This window comes from Oryzias melastigma, linkage group LG14 (genome assembly GCF_002922805.2).
Source record: "Oryzias melastigma strain HK-1 linkage group LG14, ASM292280v2, whole genome shotgun sequence".
Classification (NCBI taxonomy): domain Eukaryota; kingdom Metazoa; phylum Chordata; class Actinopteri; order Beloniformes; family Adrianichthyidae; genus Oryzias; species Oryzias melastigma.
Window position 1 is genome coordinate 738,232 of NC_050525.1, and position 18,763 is coordinate 756,994.

Sequence of the window (18,763 nt, forward strand, 5' to 3'; positions counted from 1 at the left end):
ACACCGATTGTATAAACAGCTGAAGAGTTACGGTAGTTGAAAGAATGTTGACACTAATTTGTTGCTAGGTACTTGAAATAGGTGAAGTAGCTGTTTTGTCTCACTGCTCCATCTGTCATTTCAGTGACAGTCCATGGGAATCATGCTGAGAAGGACACTGAAGAAGAGATTCAGCTCATAAACCTGGAGATGGATGCTGACCGTCTGGTGGAGATGAAATGTGCAGAGACCGATAGAGAGGCACTGAAGTCGGCCTTGCAGGCCGCGGTGACCTCTGCCTACAGCAGTCACAGCAGGCTGCACAGTGACGGGGGTGTAGGCCAGGACGGAGAAGTGGAGTATGTGACCAAGTCAGAGATGAAGGAGGTTCTGGCTGTGTGCGAGAGCGCCGTCAGGGAGGGCATCCTCATGGAGGTGGGGGGCTCCTTCTTTTCTCTGATAATCGACCGCGTGGTCAGACTGGGGGACAGGGACTACCTTCCGCTCTTCCTCAGATTTGTGGACAGTTTTGATGTGATGCGTTTGGAGCTGATGGGATTTATTCAAGCAGATCTGGACTGTGAGGCGATGGTGCAGCGGCTGATGGACATAGTCACGGTGGAGTGGCATCTCGATTTGAGTAACTGCAGAGGTCAGGCGTACCTCGGCTCTGGTGACGTTTCCTACAAACTAAAGGCTTTTGCCTGCAAAGTTCAGGAGAAGCATCCTCTGGCCATAAGCACCCACTGCTCTTGTTACTCCTTCAACACATGGTGGTCAAAATCAATCCCAGCCCCCGCTGTGAAGAGAGCTCTGGACACATTTGAAGAGGTCGTGGCGTTCTTTGGCAGCAGCGCCGCGTTAGAGAAGCAGCTTGACCACGTCATCGCATTTGGTCTTCGAGAGAGCTATGAGAAGGTTCAGGAGTTGCAGGGGGCTTTCTGCACCTTGTGGCACGAGAAGCACGATTCCTACGAGGCTTTTGTGCAGATTCTAGAGCCGTTGGTCGAGTGTCTTGAGAAGATCAAGAGCAACCCACAGAGATGGATGCTGTCCGTGTCTGACCAAGCAGGAGCTCTCCTCCGCAAGGTCATGGAGTTTGACTTCATCATCGCCATGGTAGTCCTGAAGAACGCCTGCTCCTTCACCAGAGAGCTGAGTGCAGGACTCCAGAAAGACCAGTTCAGCACCGCGTCCCAGCTGTGTCAGATCAATGGCATCGTGGCCACTCTGAACAGAGTGAAAACTAACATGAAGGTCTTTCATCAGAACTGGTTTGACGAGGCCTCCGCCATCGCCCAGAGCCTTCGAGTTCAGATCGAAGTTCCTGAAAACTCTCTGCCCAGAGACGGCATGATCAAGCCTGTGGGATACTACAAAGACTGCCTGAGCGTGCCTCTCATCGACAACCTCATCAATGCTGTGAAGGATTACTTCTCAGATGATCACAAAGAAGCTCTCAACTTCCTCTCGCTGGTGCCGTGCTCCGTCACCGTCAGCTACATGTTTGAGAGCTTGAAGTCGAAGCCTCCACTCTACAGCAGTGACCTTCCAGACGCAGACAACTTCTTCACCGAGCTATGCTGCTGGAGAGTCACCTGGAAGACCAAAGTGGCCTCTGTGACCATCCCAAGCTCCATATTTCATACACTGCGTCTGCCGCTCATGCAGTACTTCGGGAACATCAACATGCTGCTGAGGATCATGTCTGTGCTGCCCAGTACTGTACTGGAGGACTGCGGGGTCGTGATGCGCCACAAGAGGTTCCTGGACTACCTCAGACACACAAACCCCAAAGACAGGTCTCCATGTTTGGCCATGCTGCAGGTGAGCACAGACTACAACAGAGACCTGGACCGCATGGTGACCCAGTGCCTGAAGGTTACTCCACAAGCCCTGGAGGGTATCTGTCTGGTACGTACGTCACTGCTCCACACTAGAACGTCTTTAAAGTCCCACTCCAATCATCTGATGATCTGATGATAGAGCGTTCCCAGTGGTCTTTAAATGATGGTGATGTCATTTTTGTCTTATGTTGTTTAGGAACATGTTTGCTTCATTTGAATCTTCCTATTTCGGACAGGAAGTCTTTTATTTTGAAAGAAAGTCATATGAGCTTCTGTCAAAAATAAAAAAGGACTTTGAGAAAATTCCAGTTTATCTTAATACTTATGTATTTATTTGTGCCCCCAAAAAATATCATTTATATTTATTATAAAAAAAACGACAATGTAATGATGCAAAGTAGTAGCAAATTTTCCTTAAAGAGTTAAAAAAAGGGGGGGGGGGGCTTTGCTGCTCTTAGGATTGGATCAGTACCAAACAGGCCCATATGGCTCTTTACTGGTAAAGGTTGCAGATCCCTGGTTTAGATCCAGATTCCAGCTCAGACCAGGAAAACAAAGACGTTCATGGATCTATTAGTCTGTAGGTGGATTATCAGAATGGAGCGGAGCAGGGAGATGTGGCCTATACATCCTACATTCTACGTCAAGAATAAGCTCTTTTTCAAACGTTTTTTTTACCGTCTGCTCCTGATTCATGATTTAAATAAAGAAATACTCAAAAATTCAATTTTATTCTTAAAATAAGCAACATTGGAAAATTACTTCCATGTTTATCACTTTCTGACACTGGCTGAAAAGGAAACAAAAGATAAAGGTGTTTTCAACATAAGATCTGTATACCTGGAGGAAAATATACATAAAATATCAGATTTTGAGTATTCTTTTGTATTAAGGGAGAGAGTTGTATCAAAGTATTTTTTTAAATGGTTGTGAATCAGGAGCAGACGGTTGTTGGCTTACTTCAACAGTCTCGTCCACAACTCAGACTTGATCTGAAATCTGCAGAGACTGTCTAAGTAAACCACACAGGTTTTTGATTGTGACTAAAAATGACATAATCATAACAAAAGACCACTGGGAATGCTTTCACAACGATCAAAGGATGGCTGGTCAGGGACTTTCTATCCAAATCTCACCAGATGAACTGATGTGTCTCGTTTTTCTTGTAGGACAAAGAGTCTAAAAGTCTGGTGAGAAACTTTGAAAACAACATGGAAGGTAGGGGTGTGGAGACGGTTTTTCCGACGTCCGTTCAGTTCTGATGTGTCTATAATCTTTTCTACTTCTTTTGTCTAGTGGATTGTGTCGAAAAGGAAGTTGAAGACCACAAAGTCCAGCAATCCCCTGAAAGGATTCAGGATGTGGAGGTGAACGCTGTGGATCAGAATGGACACGCAGAAGACAATCGTCGAAACCTGCGGACGGTTTTCCGGCTGGCTGCTCATCTGGGGAAAAGCAACCGCGGGCTGAGCGAGCTCTCGGAAGAAGAGCGGGAGCTGTACGTTCAGGACCTGAAAATGTGCCACTGGTTTGGAAGTGAGAGCAAAAGTGTTCCTCCTGTGGGGGATGAAGAGGTGCTGAGCCTCCTCACAAACGCCATCAGAGACGTCATACTGGAAGAAATTCAAGAATCCCCGTTTTTCTCTCTGATCACAGACAAAGCTGTCAGAGTAGTCGATCAGACTTACCTCCCGGTTTTTGTCAGGTATGTTCGGGAATCTTCTCCAAAGGTAGAGCTCATGGGTTTCTTACCCTTTGATGAAAGCTCTGATGTTGAGATGCAGGCGAGTAAACTTTCAAAGCTCCTCACTGAGGACTGGGGGTTACCCATGTCTCAGTGTCGAGGGCAAGCTTTTATGTATTTAGGCTTAGGCTATCAAACCCTGAAGAAAATGTCTGTGGAGTTTCTGAAGAGCTTCCCGCTCTGCGTGGTCACGCCCAGCGAGTCTTGTGGCCTGGCCCAGTGGCTGGCCGGCAGCGTGCCTTGCCCCTCAGTGGCGAAGATGCTGGAGGTGGCGGAGGACCTGCTGCTGTTCTTCGACGAGTCTCCGGGTCTGCAGAGACAGTTGGCTCAGGCTGTGGATGGTCTGCTCAACACCCCCAGGGAGGCGTTGGAAGAAATCCCAGAAACCTGCTGCTCCAGGTGGAAGAAGAGGGAGGACTTCTTCGACATTCTCACCGACACACTGGAGGGCATCCTGAGCTGCCTGGATGCCGTGAGCTCCACGGCTACAGGGGCCTGGCTGATGCATGCTCAGGTCCTCTCCACGGCTCTGAGGAACATGGACTTCATCGTCACACTGGTGATCTTGAAGAACGCCTGTGCTCCGCTGCGTAACTGCAGCACGGTTTTCCGCTGCGGGAACCCCGCTGACATACTGTGTGAGGTGGAGAAAATCCCCCTCATCATAGACACTCTCAGCAAAATGCTGAAGAACATCAGCAGCATCCACTCCGTTTGGTTTGAACAGGCCTTCCAGCTGGCAACCAAGGTGGCTCCTGAGCAGGTGTGCTTCTCAGAGGAAGCCAGCAGCTATGATTCTCCTGAAATCTACTACAGAGAGAACCTGAGCATACCTCTGCTGCAAAGCCTCATCAAGGAGATGAAGTACTGCTTCTCAGACAGCCACCTGAACGCCCTGTCCGTGCTGTCGTTGTTGCCCGCCTGTAACCCACAGCCCGTTGTGTCGGAGTCTGTGGAAAGGCCTTTCAGCCTCTACCTCGCAGACCATCCTGAACTTGAAGGGATCGAGCAGGAGATCAACACCTGGGCCGCTGTGTGGAGAGAGAAGTACCAGGACGTGGCCCCCCCGACCTCGATAGCTGAAACCCTCGCCCACCCCGAATCCAAGAGTCACCCCGCGGTGAGCCTGCTGCTCAGACTGGTGGCCGTGCTGCCCAGCGTCAGCATGGAGTGTGACAGGATGAAGAGCACCCTCAACGCCCTGAAGGACCTGCTGAAGCAGACCGTGTGCAGAGGCAGCCGGACGGACCGGGTCATGCTCCTCTACCACTGCCCCACGCTGCAGAGGCTGCCGGAGGTCGTCCACAAGAGCACCGAGGTCGATCAGGAGAGCAGCTCTTACCTGTCGCAGGTAAAACTTGCCTCCCTTTGGTTTGAGCTTTCCTGGCTTTTCAGGTTATTTACTTTTTTGTGAGCTTTTCTATTTTGATTTGATTTTGTCTTAAGAATAGGGCTATTATGTGATGTGTTCTTAGCTTGTGAAAACTGACATGAAAGTGTTTAACTGATCAGGAGGTCGAATGATTGACTCGTTTACTAAAAGATAAACTCATCCAGCTTGGAGGGAGGCTGCATTCTACATTTATTTCTTAGGGACTAACTAAAACAATTTTAAATTCATGGGTAAGCTTGCACTGTATTCAAATTTTAATACCGTCAATATTTCTCCACATTTTACCTCAATATACGGTATTACTTTGACTAATTAAGAACCTTGTGAGCACCACTTGAGGAGCATTACTAAACTACTGGGTTTTCCTCCACCGTGTAAAACAGAATTTCAAATACATTATTAAAACAACATGAAACCATTTTTATTTTAAAGTATTGCAACAAATATATTGGAAAAGTAAATAGCATCAAATTATCAAAGCATTTACAGCCATTTTCTGGCACCGTCTGAGCCATTTGTACAACAAAACCGATTAATTCAACTAAACAACGGGCCTAGTTGGAAATGACAGCAACATCGATGTAAAGTGCATTAAAAGGTCCATAAACTTTGGACGCAAAATCTTTTTCAAACAGCAGCAAATTGGTCAAATCTCCATGCAGGAATAAGACATCCCTTTCAGTGAGCGCACGGACATGCAAGATTTTGTCGTGTGCGCTCGTGGGGGCTTTGGCTCTGCTCGGAGAAACCTGCGCTGAAGGGCTGCCACGATTAGTCGACTAATTGACCATTAATATAGTCAAGGACTAATTTAATAGTCACTTAGTCGTTTCTTTATATAATATGGAGTCACAGTGTAGTAAAGTTGAACAAAGTTGTCAGAGTTCAGCACCAAAAATGCACTTGTTTCATTATTTGAGTCAGTGAGAGCAAAACTTTTTTTTTAGTTACTTGTTTCAGATGTCAACCTCATTAGAGAGATCAGAGATATACTTTCCATCAAACTCATTTTGACAGCTGACCTTTGACCCTATATACCCTTTGTAAATAAAAGTGGTATTAAATTGTTACATCATCTTGAGGGGCGGGGCACCTGTCAAAATGAGTTTGATGGAAGTATATTCCTTATCTCTCATTTGATTTAATCTTGTTTTAATACCTAAAACTAATGAAGGACAGAGGCTGCATGATTCATTAAAAGTTTAATAAACTTCTTCTTAATTGTCTTTATTTTTAGTTACTTTAAAACTAATGATGGTTAAGATGTGTGTTTTACTTCCACTTTGCCCACGACCCAATTAGTCGATTAATCGGTAAAAATAATCTGTGACTATTCAACTATTAAAATAATCTTTTGCCTTACTGCGCGCAAGTGGAAAATTACTTTTGACCATTGTGGGCGGAGACAGAGGGGCTGTGTTGGCTTTCCTTTGATTGTATTATTATTATTATTATACTCGTTATTAATTAGTCAAAATGTGTCCTTAAATTAGAAGCGTTGTCATTTCTCCCATTCTCCTTTTTCATAATTAACAAACAGCCACTTCTGGATTAAGAGGCTCTCCTTCATTTATTTGGAACTCAAAGACCTCCCAAACTGACTTTTTTGTTCTTTTAGACACCAAGTCCCTGGTGCACAACTTGCATCTTTCTGTCACTCACTCGTGCGTCTGTCTCACTTCCGAATTGTAATGTGCTGATGTCACATGTTGAGGATGCTCCCCAGCAGATTATTTCTTATGAAAGCATATTTTAGAAGTGAACATTTAAACCAGAATAAGTACCACTGAACGTACAATCAGCTTTAGATATTAAATTCATCTTATTTAATCTTTTTTTTTTAATATCACGTCTTTAATAGGTCCGCAATGATGGTATTGAAAATAATACCGTGTCTATTTTTAGACTCAGACGGTGTACGGTATTACCTTAAGACCACACAAGCCTTTTCGTGGGTCTATAATGTGAGTTTTTTACAAAGTCCTGTTAACATCCATAAGAGCCGACTCTTGTGCAGCTTGATCCAGAGCGACTGATCCGAGCCAGCAGTCGGGTTAGTGTCAGAAAAAGCTCCTCGTTCAAGCAGATTATTGAGTGTAATAAGTGTACAGACGGCATGAAAATATAAAAGTAATACACATGTATTATTGGTTGTAGAGGTTGTGTTAGTGTGTTTTTGCTCCTGTACGTAAATGTGTGGAACTGTTTAAAGAGGTTTATAAATAAGTGTTGATAGTTTGGTCCTTCACTAAAGTCTCGTCTCTTTCAGGTGATGCAAACGCTACAGCGTCTAAAGTTAGATGCAGGTGAGTGCATTCATGCAGCTTTAAGCTGCGTTCACATCCAGCACAATTGGCACACTAGAGGCGTCCACCTTAAATGTTAGCTCAGTGTCAGACACGATCAGAGTTCCTGCGGCGTGTTTTGGTGCCGTGGTCACATTTCCAGCAGAGCAGAGAAAATTCTGCACAATGTTTCCAGTATTCAAATATCTGGACTTTGGTCAAGAATTCGTATTGCGTCAACCAATTAGGGACACTGCTTGAGTCCAGGACAGCTTGACTGTACGAACGGCGCTGAAGTCCAAATCCAACATGGAGGAGAATCTGATGGTTCTCCTCCTGAACGTTTTCTTTTTTCCATCAAGACAATAGTAAAACATCCCCTAGTTTTATTCTTGTTTTTATTTTTCCCTCCTCTGACTAATACAGGACAGCAAGTTTTCAAGCTGAGTCACAGAGAGATGGAAGTACCGCTGAAAGCAGCCATCATTCAGCTGCAGCTCCTGCAGTAGATTGTAAAGCTGGTCATACTGAGAGAGTCTCTTAATGATCTCATGAACCCAGACATGATCACTGATGCTTTTGTAGAGCTCTTTAAAATAAATCAACCTGATCTCCAGGTTATTATAACCGGCCCTCCAGATCCTTTTATTTTATTGTTATTAATGGCCCAATTTTATCTTGCGCTTATTTCTAACTTGTATAATTTTGACAAAATACGTTTTTATGGAGAGTAAAATATTCAAAGTTGTTTAAGGTTTAAGTTGATTTATTCTGAGATAATATTCCTGCCTTTTTATTATTCAAAATTATGCTGAAAAATATGGTTTAAAAGTTTTAAAATTTTGAATTCTGCTAGTTTTTAGTACAATTCTGACATCTACTAAGATTTTATAGGTTATGTTGGAGTTTAGCTAATATGTCAGCTACATGCTAGCTGTTCTGGCTAACCTAAGTTTTTTGTTGTTTTTTAGACTAATTTGGCATTTAGCTAATATTTTAGCTGGCAATCAGCTTCAGCCTTTTTAGCTATCAATTTCAGCATCTTCAGCTATCATCATTAAAAAGTTACGGTTTTAAAAATGTAGTTTTAGTGTTAGATAAAAGTTTTTCCTGTCTGGCCCGTGACCTATGGTATGTTTTGGATTTTGGCTCTTTGTGCGATTGAGTTTGACACATCGATCTACATTATACGTGTTTTAAGAGATGTAGTCAATGTAGCAATGAGGCTGAAAACTCTGAACACTAGTAGCTCCTCCCACATGCAGGCGGAGCATCAGGTTTATGAACACATTTTTGGACAAGTTCAATCAGGGAATTGGCCGCCCATCAAAACAGAAGCGTGATTTGCGTTTGTGAACGCAGCTTTACAGTGTTGCTGTGTAATGTCTAAATGTTGACTCTTCTCTGTGTTTGTAACTCAGAAAGCTTAGGCCGGGTTTTACCTGAAGCGTCCTGCTCTGGTGTGGGGGCGGGACCAACTGATGGAGAGGAGGAGCCCGCTGAGGGAGACGTGACCGGTCCAGAACCGAGAGCAGCGGTGTCTTTCTACGAGCCTCAGCAGCGTGAGCAGATCATCAAGGAGCTCTGGGACTCGCAGTTCTTTACCATCATCACTGAGCAGGCGGTGAAGATCGACGGGCAGCCATATGTCCCGCTGTGCGTCAGGTACCTGAAAAAAGACGACATCCAGTGTGAGGAGACTCTGGCTTTCATCCCCTTCACTAACGACTCGGTGGTCCTTTCGGAGGCCATTGAAATCGCGCTGTCTGAGAAGTGGGGGCTGAACATGGAGTACTGCCGAGGACAGGCCTCCCTGAGCGTTGGAGAAGTGGGAGCTAAAATGCGAGCTGTGAGCTCAGCGATCGCTGAGAAGTACCCTCACATCGTTCGAACGGTTAGCTCTGCCCTGTCGCTGAACGGTTGGCTGGCCAAGTCTTCTCCTGTGAACCCGGCAGCCGGCGGAGCGGCCCTCATAACCAGGCTCCTCCACTGGCTCACCGAGGACACGCAGCGGCAGATCAAACTGGAAGACATGATCCTTTACGTGTTCCAGCGGGATGAGGGGCGGGGCAACGAGCTGAGAGACAAACTGGTGAAGAACTGGGAGAAAAGTCACGAGATGCATGAGGTGATGGTGGAGATCTCTGAAGCGGTGCTGTTGTGTCTGAATGAGCTGAAGGTGGAGGGCAGCGAGTCGGAGCAGCAGCAGGCAGCCGCCTTCTTCAATGCTGTCCGGAACTTTGACTTCATCTTCTCCACTGTGGTGCAGAAGAACGTGCTGAGCGTGACGCAGAAGCTGAGCGCCGCTCTTCAGGGCAAACCTTTAGACGTGCTGCTCGCCGTGAATACCTTGCCTGACGTGAAGGCGTCCCTCTGCAAACTGGAGAGTGACATTGACATCCATCACAAAAGCTGGTTCGAGGAAGCCGTGACCCTGGCATCCAAACTCAATGTTACCCTGCTGCACCCCGTCCTCCTCGAGCCCCTGAGCGACTTCTACAAAGAATCTGTCAGCCTGAAGGTGGTTCTCCACTCAAAGGAAGAAATCAGCGAACTTTTCACCGAAAAGGTGTTGGATACTCTGAGATGTTTGGAGATTGTGCCTTACGCAATGTCCAAAGTAGAAACCAGCATCCTCAGCGGCCTGGTTTTCCGCCTGTACAAGGAGGACTTGCCCGACCAGGCGTCGCTGCACGCTGAGATGAAGGCGTGGAAGGAGAAGTGGCTGGACCCTCTGGCCGGCTACCTTCCATCCACTGTGCTCGACACGCTCAAGGCGTCTCAGATACGCAGCTTCAGCAACATCGAAACTCTGCTCAGGCTGCAAGTCATCCTACCGTTTTCTAGGAAGGAGAGCAACTTCCGGCAGGGCAGACGCAGCTTGCAGGACTTCATGCAGCAGAAGAAGAGACTGCTGTCTGACCTCCACCCTCTGTAGATGTTTGAGCAACTCGTCTGCCTGAAGACACGGTTCCCATGTACATTGATGAGTTTTATTCTGCAAAGCCCCACCTGTGCTCCCTTTTCTATGAATTTGTAGTTTGTACAGTCGTTCTACCCCACGGGACCAACAACAACACATCGCTGATGCTTTTCAATGCTTGTGTGCCTTGATGAGACACTAATATTTCACCTCATGTTCCATATTAATAGAGAGTATAATGATGTTTGACTGCTTTTAAAGGGTGGGGAGGAGGGATTCTGAGTGATGAAATTGGCCCGTCTCTCCTGGAGGCCACAACCAGAAATAGTTGGTTCTTATGTCTCCTGTTTTTGTCTCCTTTCAGAAATTTGCTGTTTCTTTAAGAAGGATCTTTCCTCGATAGTAAAACTCCATATATATTTGTCAAAAAAAAATTATTAAAATAATCCAAAAAGACGTCCTGTGTCGTGGTCGTTCACTCATCTAGATGCAGTACCTGTGAAACAACACCAGATGGCGGTGTGGCGCTGTACTGTGCTCTAAAAATACTGCTGATGGGCTGCTGTTCTTTGATTTACTGCAATTTTTACACTTTTAGCATGATCAATGTAATTCCAGTAGATTTTGAAGGAGAAAAGCGGCTTATACGCTTTTCTCCTTCAAAATCTGCTGGAATTACATTGATTGTGTTAACGCTTGAAAAGTTGCAGTAAATTAAAGATTTTGTGTATTATAAAGAAATGTGCCTAAAGATAAATTAAGAGCTTAACATCCTTGAACATGTTTAAGTTTGTATTCATAAAATCAAAAAGGACTTTCTTATGTATCATATAGAACATATTTAAAAACAGAATTGCCTAAATACTACAATCAAGGAATAGAAAACTGCACATATATATTTCCACTTGGGCTGTTTGTAACTTTGACAACAAAAATATATAAAGAAAAAACTTAATTTGATCAAATTGAAGTAAAAGCAGCAGAATGATACATTTTTGTCATTTTGTGGTATTATACAATAATGTAAATGCTGGTTTGCTTCACACTTCATTCCTCTCTGAATAATTCCAACCTAATGTCTTAAGAAAAAAAATTCAGTTAATGCAAATGTGTCAAAGTCAAGGCCCGGGGGGCCGGATCCGGCCCTCCAGATCATTTTATTTTATTATTAATGGCCCGATGTTATCTTACTCTTATTTCTATTTTGTATAATTTTGACGAAATGAATTTTTATGGAGAGTAAAATATTAAAAGTTATTTAAGGTTTAAGTTGATTTATTCTGGGATAATATTTCTGCCTTTTTATTTTTCACATTTATGTTAAAAAGTTATTTTTTTTTTTTTTTTTTAATTGCATTCTGCTAGCTTTGTAGAATATTTCAAAATGTATTAAGATTTTTTTTGTCTTTTGGAGTTTAATATTTCAGCTTCATGTTAACTGTTTTGGCTAATTTAGGCATTTTTTTCTGTTTTTCAGGCTATTTTGTAGTTTAGCTTATTTTTCAGCTACATGCTAGCTGTTTTAGCTAACCTATGTGTTTTTAGCTAACCTATGTGGGTTTTTTTTAGGCTAACTTGGCATTTAGCTAATATTTTAGCTGGTAAAAGCTTCAGTGATTTCAGCTATCAACATTTTGGCTATCAATTTCACCATCTAGCATTATTGAAGGTAATGCTATATATCTAGCTCATAACTATGTTTAAAAAGTTACGATTTTAGTGAGTTCAATACAAAAACTAGTGTGTTCTGTATTATTCCTTCCCTGATTTATTTTATTTTGAAAAATTACAAACATTTAAACGTCCGCCACTTTCAAACCCTTCGCGCGTGACAAAGCAAACGTAAAAACTCGCCGCTCCTTTTTTCCTCGTAGCGTTAGCTTGCTGTCGTGAAGGTTAAAGTGTAAATAAATAACTTTTTGTTTTTGATCTCCATTTTCCCGCTGCGGCGACAAAACAGCGGTTACCTTAGAAACGTCACGCTGCTCCAGAGGATCATGGGAGTTGGTGTCTCCTGCGTTACCTTTCCACATGCGAACTTGTAAAATGTAAAATATATCGAATAAAAGCAGAGACGTGCCAGGAAGTCTTTTATCGGAATAAATATGTTAAATCGGTGTTTCACTTTAGAATAAAGGGGGTTCGATAATTGAACTCACACGCCACTAGAAAAACATACCCAAAAAAAAATAGATCTTGCTCGAATGTATCGACTTTATGTATCCCATAATGCCACAGTGCCAGCCAATGCATTATACTTTTTCCCCCCTTTTTAATAAACAGGCAAACATTGCTGCAATTTCTGATTTAAAGCTGGGGCCTGGTTTTATTTGTTTATTTATTTCAAATAAAGTATGAATGTATGAACAAATTTTTCTGATACTTTAATAGTCTCTCTCTATACATATATTTATATATTGCAGATTACTTACTGTTGCACATCTGAAGTAATCTTTACTGTCTCCTCGTTGTGAACGTCACACAAACAAATGTTCCACAAAGTCTTTTAAATGTACTGACATGGGTTTATTGTGTTATTGAATATTGTTTATCTTGGTAAAGTAAAACACAGAAAAACACTAAAGCAGTTCAGTGCACAAAAAAGAAATCAAACGCTGTCTCCTTTAAAATGAGAGAGAGAGAGAACCCCAGTGTGGATTCTGAGGGCTGTGCGCCTCACAAAGACTAAACAAATGCTGCCAGAAAAAGGCTGGAATTGCATCACTTCTACAACAAAAGAACGTTCAGCTTTTGGTCGCGAAAAAACACAAAAATGAAAATAAAATGTTTGAGTGAGGGCTAACAGGAAATTCTCCCGTCATTTAAACTGAGATTAAAAAAAAGGATTAAAGTGATTGACCACAAACAGAAGAAAAACAGTTTATTTTTATCTGTTAATGCTTCGTGTTCTTGCTGCTTTAAACAATTACATTTTTGGTGGTTAGTCTATCATACTACACACGTTATTGAACATGTAATGAGTAAAACATGATGCCTTCTACTACTCTGTTACTGCAAAAGTCATATGTTACTGTAATATATGGCTTTAGAAATGAGTTCCTCCCCATGACAGCAGCAGGTTTCTGCTGGTTGTGGAGGTCCTGCACTGATATAAGACCTCTGGCCGTCTGTGACGTGTCAGGATTACGCTGTTCTCCAGGAGGAAGCTCAACACACTGTTCAAGAGTAAAATGTTAGCTTTGAATCACGGGAGTAAATATTTCAGGGATTACTTCTAATAAAAGAAATGTAAAAATGACATGTTATTAAAAAAACGTCACCGTCCCAGGAAGTGTCAGTGACTGTTTTTTATAGAGGTGACTGAAGCATCCTTTATTTGGTCTTGGAACATCTTCACAGAGGAGCAAGCATGCAGCCAGGAATTTCAAAAGCTTTGTGATGTGAAATAAAAGTAAGCTTTAATCATTTCTAAGGACACTGGTGCCTTTACGCCTCCACTTAACCACAGTCTAATGGGCTACATTTACAAGAACCAGATGTATCTCCACAATTTATCTATTGTAGTGTTTGGGGCCTGCAGCCAGTGCCGTGCCAAGTTGTGTGATTCCTCCGTTGTTGCTGGGGCTTTTATTTTTACCAGGAGGTACAGGTGGAGGGGATTCTCTCCATAAAATTAAAACGGTCATTACATTGAAATGATCCCAGATTCCTCTTTGCTTCCCGCGGCACGCTTCCCACCAAGGTGTCGTCCTCCTCGCAGAAGAAGCTCGTGTTCAGCCCGACGCGACAGAACCAACAAAACAAAGAGAAATTCAGTCTACGGGACTGAAGGAGCCACAGATCCTAAAGCTGCTCTGTGATCGGTAAATGTCTTCAATCACAACATATTCATTGGGTTATAAATCATTTTACTTCAGAGCAGGAAATGTAGTTTTACAACTGAGAGATGACAAAAATGGTTTATAAAATCCTCCTTTTCTAACCTGTCATGACACTAACAAATGGGGCTCACATCAGATGGATTTCCTCTGTTTTCCAGAGCTACGATTGGATAGAAATCCTGATTATTCATGAATCACATGAACTCTCTTTTCTACTAGTAACCCCTTAATGCCTGAATTTATTCACAGCTATTTAAAAAAGTCCCTGTGTTTTTGCTGTCATGTAGATGTTACATTTAGATAAATTTGGGGCAGAAGTGGTTTGGATTAGGATTAAGATTCATTATTATTACGTCTTGTATTTTCCTTCAGTCCGGCCCTTTTTGATGAGACGGTTTTACCCTCCATCTCACAGCTCAGCCGGGTTTCTTTGCTCCTTTGGAGCCTGGTTTTGTCTTCCCATGATGCCGTGCTGTTACCCTGTCAGAGTCCAGACGTCAGCCTGAGTGCACCAGCGCAGCAGACGGGCTGCAAACCGCCGTCAGCCGCTCGGCTCTCCTGCAATCACTTGCTGTGACAAAAAGCAGATGATGGGATTTTCAGCCAGCTTCAAACCTTTCCACACTGATGAAGGTGCAGTGGGTGATACACTCCTGATTAGTCTTTGTAATCAGATGATAGGAAACATAATAGTCTGACTTTATTTTAAGACAAAATGGAAAAAAGAAAAAGAAAGTGGGTAAAATTCAATGATTTAGTGCTTTTTTAAAAATACATTTAGTTTCCACTTTAGAAAAATCTTAATATTTTTGATTAAACTTTAATAATAATTTAGGTACTTATTCTTTTATTTGATCAACATGACACCTCAATTTGTTTACAGCTAAGCCAAAAACATTTTTTTGCTAGAGCTGGGTTGATAAAATCGATCAATCGATTGAAATAGATTTAAGCTTAAAAGGATCAATAATTGATTCATAAAAATCCAAATCGATTTAGCACATAAATTAAAATCTGCTAGCTTGATGCTAGCGTTTAATAGAATTTCCCATAGGACGGCTAATGCTAACGCTCAGTCGACCTAAACATATATTACTGACTAAATGAACATCTTTATAAACTCACAGACATGAATTTTCCAAACTCTTTTAAGGAAATATTTTTAAAGTAACTATTTGTGGTTTAAAGTATCATTTTTACTCATACTTTCTTCTTCTCCTGGAATAAAGTGTAATACTATAACATGATCACCACCTAGTGTCCAAACTGAAACGTCCTCCAGGAGAAGCAGAACAATGTTTCCAATGTTAATGATCTGAACATTTTAGTTAGAACTTCTCCTTTAGAGAATCCATGTAACACTGGATGATATTAACAATCTCAGTATTTCACTGATACATTTACAGTATGTGAACTGGATAAAGATTAATATAAATATATTCAAAACATTTAGTAGATTATTGATGTATTTCTAAACAAATGTGTAAAAATGTGTAAACTCAAAATTGAATTGAATTAAAAGGATTGAAATAATTATAAAAAAAAACTGGAATCAGAATTGGCTCTTGTGAATTGGATCGAATCATTTCTGGAAATTATTATTGATTCCCAGCCTTAGTTTTTGATCTCAAGTTGCTGCTAAATGAAGGTCATTTTGGAGCTGAAGTGGTTTGGTGCATATTTGCGTGTTACATCAAATCCAGCAGTGACCTGAATTTTAATTCCTCAATTTGCATAGCAGCAGTATGACATTAACTCTTTAACACCTGAGGCACAGAATCTTTAACATACTATAACTTTTCAACCATTCACAGCGCTTTTCTCCTTCAAAATCTACTGGAATTATCGTGTTAATGGTTGAAAAGTTACACTAAATCAGAAAACATGAACACTGGAGCTCCGGTGCTAAAAGGTTAACAAACCTCTAAGGTATGCGACTTTCATTTTCTCCTGCTTGAAGTCCACATGACAGGAATGCTGGACGTTGTGTGCAAAATCTAGGCTGCATTAAAGCTTCATTGAGGTACATTCAGGCTGGACACGCTTGCCTCGGCATGAGGCCGCAGCAGTAAATCTGCACTCCTGCAGAATGCGAGCGGGGATCCTCCAGAGTGAAAGTAAAGAGCTCTTCCTGTCTCCCCAGCTGAGCCTCCTGATCTTGATCTTTCCGACTTTGGGAGAGCAGTAGTCTGCGCCGAGCGTTTATGCAGAACGAAGCCAGATCTGGGCTCACAGGAACGCACAGCAGACGGCGTTTCATCCAAGAGCAAACACCAGAACATCAGCATTTACATTTTCTAAAAAAAGAATCATTTAACTCCAAAACGCTTAAAGCTCATGTGTCAAAGTCAAGGCCCGGGGGCCGGATCCGGCCCTCCGAGTTATTCTATCCGGCCCTCCAGATCATTTTATTTTAATTTTATTAATGACCCGATGTTATCTTGTTCTTATTTCTAACTTGTATAATTTTGATTAAATATATTTTTATGGAGAGTAAAATATTGAAAGTTATTTAAGGTTTAAGTTGATTTATTCTGGAGTAATATTCCTGGGTTTTATTATTCATATTTATGTTTAAAGTTACTGTTTTAAAGTGTTAAAAATTGTCATTTTTTTTAGCTTTTTGGACTATTTTGGCACTTACTAAGATATTTTAGGCTGTTTTAGAGTTTAGCTAATATTTTATCTACATGCTAGCTGCTATGGCTAATTTTGGTTTTTTTTTGTTTACATTTTTTAGGCTATTTTGAACTTTAGCTATTTTTTTAGCTTCATGCTAGCCGTTTTGGCTAGACTATTTTTTTCTTTTTTTTAGGCTAATTCGGCATTTAGCTAATATTTTAGCTGGCTATTAGCTTCAGTGTTTTTAGCTATGAATTTCAGCATCTTCAGCTATCAGCATTCACACCAGCATGATCACAGGTAATGCTGTATATCTAGTTCATAATTATGTAAAAAAAAAGTTCCAGTTTTAAAGTTTAAAAATTTTAGTTCCAAGTGTTCAATAAATGTTTGTGTTTTGTGAGTTTTGGATTTTAGCCTCCTGTGCGATTGACTTTGACACCATGTTTCAGAGGAATACTCAGCTCTTGAATGTAATGTAAGTTTTTAAAGCAGTAAACAGAGATAACTGCAGCAGCAGATTAAATCCACATCAGACGTGGAATTGCTTCTCTGTAAATCTGGCTTCGACCCCATGCTGCTGTTTTGATAGTTATTTCATTCTCTTTAGCCTCAGTCTGTCTGCTTCCCGTCTGTGTTGGTTGGAAGGTGAGATGTGCAGATCAAAGGGCCGTGTGTCGATTCTGAGCCCGAGCGTCGTGGCGCTTCACAACAGCCTGCTGCGTTTGAACCTAAACGCCTCCAACGTGCAGGCCGAAAAACAATGAGACATCGAGGTCTGTCCCCCTCCGTCAGCGTGACCTCCTCAGAGGAGCAGTGAGGAGAGCAGGAGGCCGGCATGGAAGGGAGGTCCGAACCGCAGCTCAGACTGATTCAGAACCAAAGCTCACCTTCCACAGCTGCAGGGAACTTTCTACTGGAGAAATGCAAATGAGAGAACGTTCCCCTCAATCGTTTCCTTTCACAGAACTTCTCCCGGGTTATTTGTGCGTCCATAATGTGCGCGTCCCTTCATGTCACTGAGAATGTAATCAGACGTCCGGTACAGTAAATGAAGGAGGTCAACATGATTGCTAAAAACACATTGGAGTTCATGAAGGGGAAGAAGAAAGCTTCTTTTTTGATCAAATCCTTCAAAATAACACAAAAACCATTAAAAATACTTTGAAATGCAGTTACTAAAATATTCTGAAATGTACAGTCACTTATGATTAAAGCTCTTCCAGTTGAGAGAAAATAAATACACGTTAAAGAGGACCAAACATTGACGTCGAACCACCTGCTAGAACAAACTTTAAACTCCACTGCATCACAGGGGTGGGGGGGGGGTTATGTATATATGTGTGTTAGTGTTAATGTAAATGTATAAAATAGTTTTTTGCTGTTCCTTTCTCACATGAATTTTGTTTTGTGTTCATATTACTCAGTATAAATAGAGATTATTATATATTTAATATGTGCTGAGTAAGAGCGAAGGGCTTGGACTTGATAAGCTTTAAGCTTCATCCAAACTCTTTTGTTACATCTGGGATTGTTTGTGGGATAATTAGCATTGTTTATTTGTATGTTTTTGTTAGTTTTTCTGGATTAAAAATACATATAAAAAATAAATAAATACATTTGTCTTTGCATTTTGTCAATGATTGTGTTTGTAATATGTACAAATATCGCTCTGCAGCATTTTGTTTATATCTAGTCTAGATATTTATTTACCAATAAAAATATTCAGATAGTAAAGAGAATGTACACTAAAAAAGATGTGAGGATTTGGACTGAATATATATATATAGACTATATATATATATATAGTAAAAATGCTTTGTAAACAAATCTAGATTTTTTAGTGTGTTAATGCATGTTTGTGTGTTCTCCTAATTTTTTCAGTTTCTGGACCAGAAAACTGAAACTGAGTTTACATAAATAGTATAAATGCTAAGTGTATCATGTAAATGTATATCTCTAATGATGTAAATATAATAAGAAAACGGGTTTCTTTCAGGAGACTCTGGAGGCCTGAATCTGATCCGTTTGGGAGAAAAGTGCTGGTCTCAGAGCAGACTCCAGGTCCGGAATCTCGACTGAACTTTTGGACACCGAGCGTGAACACAGTGCGGTCCGCGCGGGGACT

At 41.7% G+C, this 18,763-nt stretch overlaps 1 protein-coding gene and 1 long non-coding RNA gene across 3 annotated transcripts in view; one reads left to right on the forward strand and one right to left on the reverse strand.

Annotated features, from left to right (window-relative positions):
* LOC118599632 overlaps positions 1-8,828 on the reverse strand; it is an 18,893-nt gene extending 10,065 nt beyond the window's left edge. The window contains exon 1 of one of the 2 annotated variants that reach the window (XR_004949064.1): positions 8,691-8,828. This is a non-coding gene — a long non-coding RNA (uncharacterized LOC118599632). The remainder of the gene's footprint in view (positions 1-8,690) is intronic. The other variant, XR_004949063.1, reaches the window with a different exon arrangement.
* Positions 1-10,627, forward strand: part of si:dkey-250d21.1 — a 17,817-nt gene extending 7,190 nt beyond the window's left edge. Inside the window, exons 7-11 of the mRNA XM_024264796.2 lie at positions 125-1,893; positions 2,996-3,044; positions 3,123-4,921; positions 7,233-7,269; positions 8,670-10,627. Of these exons, the coding sequence (XP_024120564.1) occupies positions 125-1,893; positions 2,996-3,044; positions 3,123-4,921; positions 7,233-7,269; positions 8,670-10,186 (5,171 nt within the window). The 3' untranslated portion in view covers positions 10,187-10,627. The remainder of the gene's footprint in view (positions 1-124; positions 1,894-2,995; positions 3,045-3,122; positions 4,922-7,232; positions 7,270-8,669) is intronic.
* Positions 10,628-18,763: the final 8,136 nt, after the last annotated feature.